At 51.4% G+C, this 13,463-nt stretch overlaps 1 protein-coding gene across 1 annotated transcript in view; it reads right to left on the bottom strand.

Moving 5' to 3' along the window:
• Positions 1-13,463, bottom strand: part of NRBP2 (nuclear receptor binding protein 2) — a 29,248-nt gene that overhangs the window by 1,178 nt on the left and 14,607 nt on the right. The window contains exons 3-18 of the mRNA XM_069780303.1: positions 13,326-13,427; positions 12,965-13,054; positions 12,045-12,085; positions 11,859-11,953; positions 11,574-11,597; positions 11,168-11,251; positions 10,412-10,467; positions 9,583-9,678; positions 7,748-7,880; positions 7,465-7,567; positions 7,259-7,309; positions 6,746-6,881; positions 3,509-3,562; positions 2,988-3,051; positions 1,986-2,041; positions 63-127 (exon numbers count right to left, since the gene is read on the bottom strand). Coding sequence (XP_069636404.1) covers positions 63-127; positions 1,986-2,041; positions 2,988-3,051; positions 3,509-3,562; positions 6,746-6,881; positions 7,259-7,309; positions 7,465-7,567; positions 7,748-7,880; positions 9,583-9,678; positions 10,412-10,467; positions 11,168-11,251; positions 11,574-11,597; positions 11,859-11,953; positions 12,045-12,085; positions 12,965-13,054; positions 13,326-13,427 — 1,250 coding nt within the window. The remainder of the gene's footprint in view (positions 1-62; positions 128-1,985; positions 2,042-2,987; positions 3,052-3,508; positions 3,563-6,745; positions 6,882-7,258; positions 7,310-7,464; positions 7,568-7,747; positions 7,881-9,582; positions 9,679-10,411; positions 10,468-11,167; positions 11,252-11,573; positions 11,598-11,858; positions 11,954-12,044; positions 12,086-12,964; positions 13,055-13,325; positions 13,428-13,463) is intronic.

Raw genomic sequence — 13,463 nt, 5'->3', positions numbered from 1 at the left:
ACTTCCCGTCCCCTGTGGTACAGGGGGACCACTCTGTCCCAGACTGCAGTGAGGTGACTCACAAGGGAGGAGACCGGTATTTGTGGAAGGCATTTTCCAGGAAGTTAGCCAGCTTTTCACAGTCGTCCTAAAATAGAAGAAAAAACATGCCAACAGATCAATTTGGCTTGGCTACCTTGGACATCTCCTTCCTTACATGATTCCATCCCAAGCCACCGATTTCACATCTGAGTTTTGATATGGGAAGAGAACAACTCACAAGCACATCTGGAACATACTACTAATAATTATCATAGTTACTGAATAATGCCAAATGACCAATCAAGAACAGAGCCTTTTTGTGTCAGGTGCAATATAAAGGCAAAAGAGCAGACAGTTCTTTGGAGCTTCCAATCTGAAGGAACATAATGGGTCCAGCTTCTTTTGTTTAGTTTCATTTCAATTTAATTAACTGCTGGATCTAAAGTTATTTTCTATGGCCATCTTTTTTATAATATCCTCACTGCTAACAAAAATAAAAATTAATGTCACTTTTTGTTGGTCTGGCAACTGTTTTGTGCAGAAATCTCTTTTCTGACACATTCAGGAGTAGGTGGTTTCTAACACAATTAGAATGTTTATTCCTTAAGAAAGAAATTACTGAAATACACAATGATATGTAAAGGATGCAAAACCCCCCCCACCTTGTATCATAGAGGGGTTTTGGAATTGCCAGAAACTCAAAATCCTCACTCAAATGAAAAATGCAGAATCAGTTGTTTTCTTGCTGCTTAGAGGCACCCCTTTGTCACAACTGCTGCTAAATTACTACTTTTCTTTTAAGAAAAACCTTGGATTTTGAAGACAAGATTTGTAAGGCATAGGTGGTATCTTTTGTTAGACCAGCCACTACAGTTGGAAAACCAGATGAGCATTTGGCTACACAGGTCCTTCAGGTCAGAAACAAGCAGCATACTTCCAAGCTAAATACAGGCTTGGAGTAACAAAGTATAAATCAGCTATACCATCCGAGAGAAAAGGTAGTCGGTGCCGGTGGAGTAGGAAAGATGTTAGAGAGGGGAAGACGTGTTAAAAGGAGGTTATCTCCTAGGAAAAAGAAAGACAAAGGTAATTTACAGTCCATGGAACACGGACCTGTGTGAGGTATGTTCTACAGTACTAGGTTGCCTCAAATGCCACGTATTTTCCAGAGCATAGGAGAAAGCACCGCAGTGTGTCAGTGCCGAGCTGCACAGTCACCATGCTCAGATGAAGAAAGGAAGGAAGTCTAAATGTACTTTTTTTCCAGGTGTACCCACATAAATTTTTCATTCAGTGAAGCTGACCCCTTCCTTGTCTAAATTCAGCATCCAGAATGAGGAATTCTCCAAAACTTCGCCTACAGCGCCATAATTCCTAACTTGTACAAAATAATAATATATTTTTAATTCTCTCCATGCTACCTTTCCTTGAGGCTATGCTGTTGAGTAGTCTGAATGACTGGGATGCTTTGAATTCTTTCTTGGGACTGTCTGCAAACTCTCTAAGGGAGAGCCTGGAAGTTCAATGTTGGGGTAGGCCATCTCTTCTGGCAGGCAGAAATCTGCAAAGTGACTTAAGAGCAGCTGTCCAGGCAACACCTGGACAATGCCTCTGGGAGATGGGAGGTTGCCTCAGCTTCCTTCCCTTGGCACTCCTCTGGTTCTCGCATTCAGAATCACTGCGAGGTTGATGTAATTAACCCTGCCATCACAATATGACTGTCCCCTCAAAACAGCAACCTGGAGTTAGGCATGAGCAAAGTATGGAGAAAAAACCCAAAAGAAACAAAAAAGGGAAGTGTCAGTCACTGCAAGGGCCTGGCCCCTGTCACCACTCTCTGGCTGCCAGATGGAGAACAGAGGAGCTCCTACTCCTCTGAGGCATGAGGTGTCACACGGATTTGGGGACCACAGTAGCACAGTGCATGCACGACTGAGATGAGAAGGAGTGGTGAGGAGGCTTACCTCGTGGATGAATCCATAATGCACCAGCTCTGTGGCCAAGTCCTTGGAGTTATCAGCTGCAGAGACAAGGAACGGTGAGAACATGAAAGTTGATGCATCTCTTAGTTCCTCCTCTACCAGCAAAGTGCCCCTATCCCAACCAGCAGCACACCTGCATTACACTTCATTGTGCTTTAGGGGCACATGCTGTATACTTTTGGTTGGCTAAGTGACTGCTAAGTAATCCCGGGGCAAGCAGAGCACAGAGGTGGGCAGTGAGTTGGAGTTAAACAAGATACTGGGCAGGAATGAGTTCCAGTCCCAAATCACACAAAGCACAATAGTCTTGGCAATGTGTCACTTCTCTGAGATTTTTTTTGCTTGTTTTGGCTCAGCATGAAAAGCAGGCAGGCCACTACCTGTAGGCAGAAAAACACAAGGAGCTGGTGAAGCAGCAACTCCCAAGCATTAATTTCCAAGCTTTATGCTTTAGTTTTGGCAGTAAGGCGGTCAAGGGACTCCAGCTACATGGCCTCCAGAAGGCTCCTGCATGTTTTAGGAAGGAGCCTGCTGTGCTGGACCTACTCTGAGGAGAAGCAGCCTTCCCCAGAGCCATGGGGGTCCCTCAGAGGAGAGTCCACCTTCTCCTTTGAAAGATATTGGGGAGATCACACCAGTGTTGGGAATGAGGGAAGAATTCACTAGTGTTACCCCAAGAACTGCACATCACATGTCCCAGGGTGAAATGCAAGATCTTGATGGCCACCCACTGGACTCCCAACATTCACTTTAGAATGCAGGTTACTACCGCATGCCAGAGGCTGTGGGTCAGGGTCTGAGTAGACAAGAACTGATACCACACACAGATATTAAGGTTTAGTCTGCTCTTCCAGCACAAGAAGGAAAGAAAAGCTGGCTGTAAGCACAATCTGTGTCTAACACAGTCTGAGCCTAAACCTGACCAGGGCCACTGGGCAATACTTCTGCATTCATGCACAAAAATCTGCTTGCAAATAAACCTACTGGGCAGCAAGTCGTAGCTCAACTGTCGATGCAATTTGTCCTCCAGGATCAGCAGAAGAGTAAGCTGCAGAAAGAAGAGAGTGCTCTTTATAAACACCAGTTTCTCCATAAGAGGGAAAGGTGCTGACTCTTCCATCAGCACTAGAAACTGCCAGTAGTGGTGAGCAGGGAGGATGTTAGTAACTGCCGAGATGTCAGATGTCTTTGGCAGGGTAGTTTGAGTGTCTTAGAAGAATATTCTCTCAACAGTTACAGCTCACCTGCAACTGTTAAACTAGAAAGAAGTAGAGTTAAAAGATGTCCAGACAAAGATATCAAGGTCTTTCTGTCCTGCAGCCAGAGGGGGCTGGTGGCTTCATTCTTCTTCAGGCTTCTTTTACTATAAAGGGACAAGAGTAAGTCCTTTGGGTACTGCAGCAAACTAGCTGAGACCAAACTTTTTCCCAGTCAGATGCCAGAGATGGGTACAGAGAGCAGATCTTGCCCCAGTGCCTCATGTAGAATAGGAGCTGAATACTTACATGCCACTGGGTCTTGTCTTCATTCAGCTCCATGTTACATTGCATTTGCACCACCTAGAAGAGGCCAAAATCAACATCAGCTTGGACACAGTCCCTCTGGCTCCCCCAGGCCCGCTTTACTTCTGGTCTCCAAGCATGACTTCCAAATTCCTACTTAAACCCCTTGATTCCAACTGCCAGCCTGACCTTCCACTTCTTCCCACATTTCTAGGAATTGTGCGGGTGAGGGTTAATTTAGTCCAGTATCCAGCTACAAACCATGGCCATCATCAGCTGACTGAGAGGTGGGTAAGGGAGCCCTGTGCAAGGTGCAGTTCTGGGAAAACTTTACAACCAGGATGAATTCTTCTGCTCCATTTGCCACAGGTAGGCTTCCCCCTAAAGCTCTGCCCAAACTCTTGGTTATGTTTTAATATCGTACTTGTTCATGTACTTATGGGGTGAACAATCCTTAAATCAGACAGAAGAGCAAAACTGAAATCTTGAATATTTTATGGATTTTCTTTTAGAAACTCCACATCGCATCGCAGAATATTCAAATGTGTTAGATAAACATGGCATTTTATTAACATGTCAGCTTTGAGTTCCTACGAAGAAACTGGGTCAGCTTCAAGCTTCAGTATGTCAGCTTCAAGTTCCCATGAAAATGGTTCACACCAGAAGTCATGTTGTCTGGGCAAAGGAAAGCCAGAAAGACCGTGCAATTGGTCACCCCAAAAGACGGGAAACCAAGTGAGGAATCAACATCCCTGTTCTACGCAGAGTTTAACAGGGTTTCATTTATATTCCTCGATTTCAAGCTTATGCTCAGAGGTGAGTTATATGCTTGTTCCTTCCTCTGACCCAGTACCCCTCTACTACAGCTCCTCCCTATGACAAACATCCCTGGGCATTTAGCGCTCTCAGACAGGAAACTCGCTGTCCTCTGACCTTTATCATCTCCAGGCCATCCATTTCTCCAGGAAGAGCTGACCAGTGTGACTCTATGCCCAAGGTGGGTGTCCTTTCCTTACACCGAGTGACACCACTGCACTGTCTGGCTACATGCTTCTTTATATACTGAATTACACTGAACTGTGCAGCATCTTGCAGATGTCATCAGAGAGAAGGCTGATGACATTTGAGTGCATCATTGCCATCTGCTCCCCGCCTCTCTCTACCTGATGACTGTGATCAAAGAATCATCTAGATGGGAAGGGACATCAGGAGGTCTCTAGTTCAAGCCCCTGCTCAAAACAAGACAAACAGTGAATTCAGACCAGGCTGTTTAGAGCTGTGCCCAATTGGGTTTTGAAAACCTCCAAGGAGATCCCATAACCTCTTTTAGCCCCTGGTCCATTGTTTAACCACCCTAACCATGAAAAAAAATACCTTGGATCCATCCAGCATCCATATTCCAGTGCCTCCCAGAACAGACAAATAATCTGCATTGTAGTTACACTCATTTGGGACTTGCAGGTTTGTCCAGCTGCAAGTTTTCACGAAATCTGTAGAAACTCAGTGCTTCTGAGATTACTAGTCCCTTTGTCAAATTGGGTAAAAACTAGTTGAACACATTCGTCAGACAGACAATGCACTTGCAGAACTTTCATTGGGGCACTAGGTGAAAAAGCATCATGTAACAAATGCAAAGAGGGGAAAAGACATAACTGTGTAGGCTTACATTTACATTTCTCTAACATTTCTGATTGATCACCACAGCACTCTCACTAAAAATAAACACTGAGCAGTATGAATAAAGCATAAGTGCACCAAAAGCTGATTGCCAGACAGATACGAAGAAACCACTGCTGATGAACTTTTTGAAGGGAGGCATTTCACGGGATCTTTCAGGAATGAGAATTAGGTTTAGTCCTACATAGTATTTTTAACATTAATTCAATGCAAGTATGAAATTGCATTCATATCATCCATGGTAACAAAAGACAGTGCCATAGGTGATTAATGATGAATGACTAGAAGTGTCATTACAGGGAAATACCTGCACAGGGAAGTAACAGGTACCAAATGTTTTTTTAAGAGAGAGAGGTGCACACAGACCAATGAGTTCCTCTGACTGCTCCCAACGATGGCCAGCAGTTCAGGAGACACAAGCTGTTGTAAGAAGTGCCGTGCCTGAGCTATGCCCTGATGATGGTGGCCAACAACCTTGTCTCCCCATATGCATGTCAGCAAAGGACAAATGCCAACTCCTGCCCCTGGGAAGGAATAATCCCTGGCAAGGACACAGGCTGGGATGGCCTGGCTGGCAGGAAAGCTTTACTGGCTCTGCTGGAAAGACTCTGGGGTCATGGTGGGCAGCAGGCGGGACATGAGCTGCAATGTGCCCTGGCAGCAAGGAAGGCCAACAGCGTCCTGGGGCACAGCCAGGAAATTGAGGGAAATAATTATTCCCCTCTACTTAGCACTTGTTAAACTACATCCAAGTACTGCATCTAATTTTGGGCCCCCAAAACAAGACAGACATTGATAAACTGGAGCAAGCTCAATGGAGAGCCATCAAAATGATCCTGGGCTGGAGTGCTTGCTCTCCAAGAGGCTGAGGGAATGGGGCTTGTTCAGCGTGGAGAAGGGAAGGCTTTGGGGGATGTACCGGCAGCCTGCCCAAGCCCATGAGGGGGTTATGCTGCAGCATTGAACTGCTCTGTTCAGTGACAGATTACACCATGGCTTTGGAAGGCTTCACTTCTCTCAAACACCCTTGCATTGTGTTGGTCCTTCCCTGCCCTCCCTGCCTGGCACCCCTTCCACTCCCCTTGGGGGTACATAAACCCACTTGCAATGACCTTCCTGCCCATGACTGCAGTGTCAGGGTGTGCAGTCTCGCCTGTGCAGTGCCAGGCAGAACAGTGCCTGAGCTTGGCTGGCACCTCAGCATGCCACTGCAGTGTCAGTATCAAACAATGATGGGATTTCAAACCTACACCCCAGCAATGAGGCACAGAATATGCCATGCCACAGAGCTGCCGGTGGACATGCGAGAAGGGAAGGCAGAGCCAAAGAATCGGAGGCAGTGGGGCTGCTTGAGAATGTCTCAGGTGAAATGGAGCTCACTTAGCTCCAGCCAGAGGGACTGTTGCAGTCCCGGGGCAGCCAATGCAACGAGAACAGCTCTCACCCAGGCTGGAGTTCAGTGCATGGCTAAAGGGAGAGGTGTTCCTGCAGTAGGGTGTCGGGAATGGAGACCGTCCACCTACTCCCAGTAGAGAATCTGTCCCCACCTGGATTGGACCTTACCTTCCTGGTCTCCACATCAAAGGGCTCTGGGGTGGGAGTCTTGGCTTTCTGAGGGTCCTCCTGGGGCTGGGAGAGTGCACGTGGGAGGGCGTGGGGTCGGGAAACAGCGAAGTTCATCAGGGGATAAATCCCATTCCTGGTACAGACACAGAGGGAGGACAAACAGCTAAGCCCTGTCCCCTTACAGCCCTGACAAAGGTCAGCTGTGGAAGGCCGTGGCCCGGACCAGGGACCTGCACCCATGGAATGGCAGTGCTGGCAGGCAGGCAGGCAGCACAGTGAGGAGGTGGCAAGCCACAGAGCTACCCTTGCCCTGGCATTGCAGCCCAGGTCTGCTCGCCCCAGAGGGGAATCACAGAGGGGATCGCACACGACCAAGTACTGCTGTGCAAATGGGATGCTCTGCATGTGCTGCAGCACAATCCCCTGCCCCTGGCTCCATGCTGCCCAGGGAGCTGAGGGCAAAGAGATGCTAGACACATTACAGGTCAGCCAGCACCACCTTCAACCTACCTGACGTCTTCTAAGAATTTGTCGAGCTCAAGGAAGGAGACCTCTGAGTACCTGGGAGAGAAAGAGGACAGGAAGATTACTGGAGGAGGCAGGAGAGAAGAGCGGTGTGAAGGACTACTGTGCCTTGACACAAGGATCACCAGGCTGTATGTAAGCCCTGGGCTCACAGCTGTGTCTGCTCTGAAATCTCCCCTGCTCATTCCCACCTCCACTGTGCTCCAGGCCGACCCTCTCTCCGGATCTCTGCCATCACCATGTTCAGGTCCAGCTCCTTTATCTTCTCCTCCACCACGTTCTCTGGCATCAGATCTAGGGCAAAGGCAGAAAGGGGCTGTCAGCTGGGAGGTCCTGTATCGTAGACTCTGCAGCACAGACCCCAGGGAAGGTCTACGAGTCACTGCCTTCCCCCCCAGGCTCTTCCACAGCCCCAGCTCTGCTGGGGCAGCAAGACAAGCTCAAATGCGGCAGGGTGGTCTCATGGTTACTCACACTGGTTGTTGATGAAGCAGTGTGCTGCCAGCAGCTTGAGAGAATGGACCTCAAAGAGCACCCGGTGGAAGAGCAGATTATTAGCTGTTGGCCGCTTGTCTGGGTTGAGGGTCAAGCACGACAGAATGAACTCCTGAGGGTCAAAGCAAAGGCATAAACCGGAGGCAAAGCGGGACATTCCCCTGCTTCATCCCCACCGCTGCCAGCTCCGGCTCCCTCTCACACTTGCATTTCCCGGGAAGCAGATTTGAGTGGCTGTTTCTGCCAGTGGGCAGCCCCAGGGCAGGGCAGGCAGTGTACAGAGCACCCGAGCTGAGGGAGGCAGCAGTGCTCTGGGCAGGCAGCGTGCTGCTGGCTACCCACCAACAGCCTGGCCACAGGACCTCTGCTCCCTGCTTGCTCTCATCCAGGGAGGAGGCTGCAGTGCAAGCCCAGCAAAAGGCTGTAAGGAGAACAGGCAGGGGTGTATCCCGGCAGCCAGCCAGGATCAGCTCTGAGAGCAGCAGTCCACCAGGAAAGATGGTGGTAGGGCTGGAGAAAGGGTAAACTGAGCCAGCGGGAGGGATTCCTGACAGCGGCAGGATAGAAGGGATGCATCTGCCTGTTTCTGCTCACTGACGCAGTGAAAAGCAAGAACCTCTCCCTCTTCTGCATGCTCCAGTCTGGGGCCTGTCCTCCTGAACTGCTCTGTGCAGTTTCTGTACAGGTATCCAGGGCTATTCAGAATAGACGCAAGGACCAAAAAAATGATCAGAAGGATGACAGGGTGGGCACCCACACAACCTAACCCCTCCAAACCAGCTGCCCCAAAGACCATCAGAGGTGAACAGTGACACTGTTTGCCCCTGCTGCTGAAGGCTCAATGGAAGAAACTCTCTCTGGGACATCGTGCAAACAAGGGGACTGTTGCATCAAAGGGGGTGGGATTTACTATGGGATGCATGGGGGAATTCTGAGATCAAACAAGAGAATTTGGGGACTGTACAAACTTATTATGGAATGTTTTGGAGATTGGCCAAAGGAAGAGGAAGGGAGGGGTTGAGGTGGGTCAGGGAGGAAAATGGAGGGCGATAAAAGGGGCCAGCTGCCTGCAAGCACTCTGCTGGTCAGTACTCTTGTCTTGCTGAGCCCTGCATCTGATCACCTCAGTCTATCCCATCTTCTTATACAACTCTAATCCTACGTGTTTACAGTGTAAGTTTGTTCTCTATTCCCTGTGAGTGTGTGTGGTCCTCTGGCGAATGTCAAGCTGGACTAGATGTTAAACGAGGGGGTGTAGATACCAGGCAGACCATGGGTCTGACCAGTAACACGGAGACTCATGGGATGGGGCCAGATACCAGTGACCTGTGAAAGGGATTGCCCTGAGCATCGATACTTAGAAGCAGGACCTGGCTGTTCATGCTGTCTGTGCCCATGAACACAGCACTCCTCTGTCTGTGCTGAACTATTCGTGGTTGGCCATGTCTGTATGGAGCGTGTGTGTGTGTGCACATGCGTGCGCACGTGCACCTGTTGGGAATTTGCACTCAGCCTTACCACTGGCAGGACTGGGAAAGAGAGGTGAGGACCAGCCTCTCATCTTAACCAGCCCAGGAGGGAGGGAATCCCTGTGTCCTTCAGCCCACCAGATCTGGCTGCCCTTAGGTCTGCAGTAGGTCGTCATCCCTATTCCCTTTTCCCAGCACTGGTGTAACCTGGAGCACACAGCAATGCCAGGCTACCTGATGTTCCAGATACCAGCTGAGGGGAAGAACGCTCATGGGGAGATGTACACCCCAGGAGAGATGCCTGACCCACAGATGGGTCCCTGAGGCTCAGCCAGCTACACTCACCCGCATGTTGGGATCGTCCAGAGAATGTCGTGCCCGCATGATTGCCTCCTCTGAGACCCGTGTGTCCCCGTTAGTCTGGATCTCCAGCACTGCCATCTGGGGAAGAAGGAGTGCAGCCATGTCTGCACGTGGCCAAGCGTTGGGTCAGTCCTTGAAGGCTTCCCAAAGGGACATCCCACGGCAGGGTAGCAGCTGTGGAGCTCCTCACCAGGGCACACAGCCCAGCCAGGCTCAGGATCTCCTGGGCTCCCCAGTGCTCCCCAGCCACTGCATCCCTGCCCTCGGGGCCCATTTCTCACCTACCGCAGCTCTCCAGGCTGCTCACAGGTTCCCGGCAGGGTAGACATGGGAGGCTGCTCCCTGGGCACCATGCAGACTGGGGGACAATGCATACAGCACCAACAGCCCCACAGTCTGCCCGGGCAAGCTGTGCTTGGCAGTGCATGTCCTCCTGGAGCAGCACAGTCTGTCCCTGCCCCCTGTGTCATCCCCTCCCAGGGCTGTCACAGCCCGAGGAGGAAGAGGAGGCACCAGTAGAGATGGCCAAGAGGCACCAGCCGGGCACAAAAGAGGTGAGCTAATAAGCCTATTGCTGCACCCAGGGCAGGGTAGGCCAGAGCAGCAGAAAGTGTGCTGCTGACTCCAGCAGTGATGCCTCCATTGTTGCAAGGGATCCCCAGCTCACAGTGAGATTTGGAAAAGGGCAAGGAGACTCCTTGGGAAGCTCCCCAGACCACTGTGATCCCCAGCAGGGTCAGCAAGAACAATCCTGCCCTGTAACCAGGGGTCACTGCAGGTTCCCAGGCACTGAAGCCATCCTGCTCCGTACCTCCAGTGCACACATCCCAAAGGAGAAGATGTCCACAGCAGTCCCGTCAGCCTTTTCTGCAAAACCAAGCCAGAACCACATCAGGCCAGAGGTACAGGCCACCACCCACTAACTCTAGGAACAGCCCCCTGCACCCTGCCTCATCCCTACAGGCATGTCTCCCCGCACACCCCTGCCCTCACCCCAACTAAGCCTGACCTTCCTCTGCCCACGCCACTGCTCATGCCTGCTTCCCCCACCCCAGCACGCATTTTCTCACAGTTCCCTGCACAAAGCTTTCCCATTTATTCCCCTCAAATTTGCCCCCAAAAACTCAAGGCGGGGATCACGTCATGAGTTTTCACAGGGCACAAAGATTCTTTACTCCTTTTTCCCTAATTGTTGTAACATTTTACATGCTTTTGAGTGTTCCTGAGCCATAAGCTGACCTTTTCAGAGCTATCTGTGGTCATGCTGAGATCTTGTTCCTAACTAGTAATTGCTAATGCACAGCCCATGCCCACATAGGCACAGGTGTTTTTCCCACTTGCATAGCTCTGCACTGATCAACACTAAATTTTACCTACAATGTTATCATAGTCATTATTATCACATGATTTTCTGTGACTCATGGCCAACAGCTTTAGTTATGAAGGCACTGAATAATTCTGTATTGCTGCAAACATACCGACCCCACGCCTCACACAGAACCCCCCTCCAAGTCCCTCTGGGCACCCATGCTGCCCACACCCCCCAACAGACAGACCCCACACTCACGGCCGTACTCCGGGGGGAAGAAATGCAAGTTGCGTAGCTCTTCCCTCTCAATCCTGATGGGGCTTCGCAGGTCATCCGGGAGGGCTGTGTTGGGGAACAAGAAACGTTCTGCATCACAGCTCTTCTAAGCTGTTTCCCCAGGGCTGCAAGCACAGACGGGTGCTCCGAGGTAGCTGGGATTTCTGTGGGCAGTCCTGCCCATGCGGACCAGCCGTGGGGCACTCGCTCCCCCAGGAGACCCCTCTGCTCCCACGATAGGAACAGCAATTCCTTGAGGGACAAAGGTCCCCCCTGCCTGCAAAGACCATGACTGCTCCTCTGCCACAATGCCTCGGGCCCACAGGGGAGAAAGTTCGACCCAGTAATGGGACTCATGTGGTGGGAGAGGTGCCAGAGGGACACTCACCGTTTGCAAACACCCTGTGCCAGACTGCCGGTCAGCGCCGATCCAGAAGTGGATGAGTAAGAAGGCATGGAGCAGAGGACACAAACAGAAGAGAAGGTAACTCCAAGCTTTGCATGGGCGATCCTCTGAGGGACCCTGCAGCTCTCACCTCTTCTGCCCAGCCAGAACCCCCTCGGCACACCACCCTGCATGACCCTCCCCAGCCCCTCGGCAGGCAGCTTACTCCTGCTGACTCTTCTCATCAGCGCTCGGAGCCACGGGCCAGCGAGGGCAGCAGCTTCCTACCTGAACCAATCTTTATGAGCCCGTTGTGCTGGATGAAGATGGTATCGCTGGTGAGGTTGCCGTGGATGATGGGAGGCTCACAGGAGTGCAGGAAGCTGGGGAAGCACCAAGCTGCCCTGAGCATGTTACCTGTGCCCAGCCCAACGAGGAGCGGACAGCTGACGGTGCAAGTGATGGCAAGCTTACCTGAGAGCAGACAGGATCTGAGTGCACCAGCGCTTCCAGGCCTAGAGCAGAGACCAGAGCTCTCCGTCAGACGAGACACCCGTCAGAGCCCAGCAGCCAGATCAGGTCATTCCCAGCTACTACTGACTGGGGAAATCTGCCCTCCACTAGCCTGAGACTGTTACTCAAAGATGGGCCGCATGCTGTCCCAGCAACAACAGTCTCCTTTCCAACCCCTGTTCAAAGAACACCATCAAAGCTGAGAACTCATCCTTATGGGCAGACAGAGCTCCCCTGAGCCCCCAAACCCCAGTGGGAGCATGGACAGACACAGCTTTGGTTGTGGGGTCCATGTGTACGGTTTTCTCTGTACACACCAACAGTGAGTCTCAGCTCTAGGAGTACCTAACTGCACTGGTGTGATACTGAGCTCAAACTTCATGGCAGGGCTTGCAAGGTCAAGCACGGGGACCCTAGAACGGTCACCCAGCTCCTCAGTCACAGACAGCTGAGACCTGCCTGCAAAACCATTGGTCAGATCCATCCTGAGTGGGTTTGCTGGTGAAACTGGTCCCTTCAACCCAAGTAGTAACCTATCCACAAGCCCACCGTCCCTCACTGAGGGTGATGGAGACGCAGGCCTCCTGAAGCATGATGCAGCCCCAAGAACCTCGCTGCAGCAGCTTCCAGCAGGTTCCCCACCCTCCGGGTCAGATCGTGACAGCGGGATCTGTTTCTGGGCTGTCCTGGGGAAGTTCTACTCTTGGTCCAGCCCTTACGAAGATGCCATCTCCCTGCAGCAGGGAGTCCCCGGATAACTCAGGAAGCAACGATACACACTTGCTCTGCCTTATCAGAGACCAGAGACCCTCTCTGTGCCAGCAGACACAGAGCTACCCGCTTCACCTGGGACACCCTGTGCCTGCTCCCAGGGAACCTACCCTGGCATTCATGGCCTTGTGGTTTTTCTTAGTTTTCTTCAGGAACTGTTTCAGGCTCCCTGAGGACACGTATTCTGTGATGAAGATGACCTGGCAGGGAAGAGAGGCGTCAGCTTCCCAGTCTCCCTGCACAGCCAGTGCTGTGCACAGCCCATGGGCTGCACCAGCTAGGAGCACGCAGCCTGTGCTAGCCGCGCACATGGGTGAGAGCGGGCTGCTGGCAGCAGAGTCACGGAGAAGGAAGGGGAGTCCCGGGGAGCAGGGTGAGGAGCAGAGCTGGGATCCCCACCTGGTTCCCACCGGCATCCCTCCCCCAGCCCGGGGATCCCCTGGAGACTTTGCCTCCCTGAGACCTCCCTACCCGCGCCTTCAAGTCTTTCACATCCAGCCAGTATTTGTGAAGCTTTACTATGTTGGGGTGATCCACAAGCACCAGCTGCTCGAACATAGTCTTGATCTTCTCCTGCGGGCAGAGAGAGGACAGGTGAGGTGGCAGGTC

The sequence above is a fragment of the Haliaeetus albicilla genome, chromosome 3, assembly GCF_947461875.1.
Source record: "Haliaeetus albicilla chromosome 3, bHalAlb1.1, whole genome shotgun sequence".
Classification (NCBI taxonomy): Eukaryota; Metazoa; Chordata; class Aves; order Accipitriformes; family Accipitridae; genus Haliaeetus; species Haliaeetus albicilla.
This window is presented reverse-complemented; position numbering and strand designations above follow the sequence as displayed.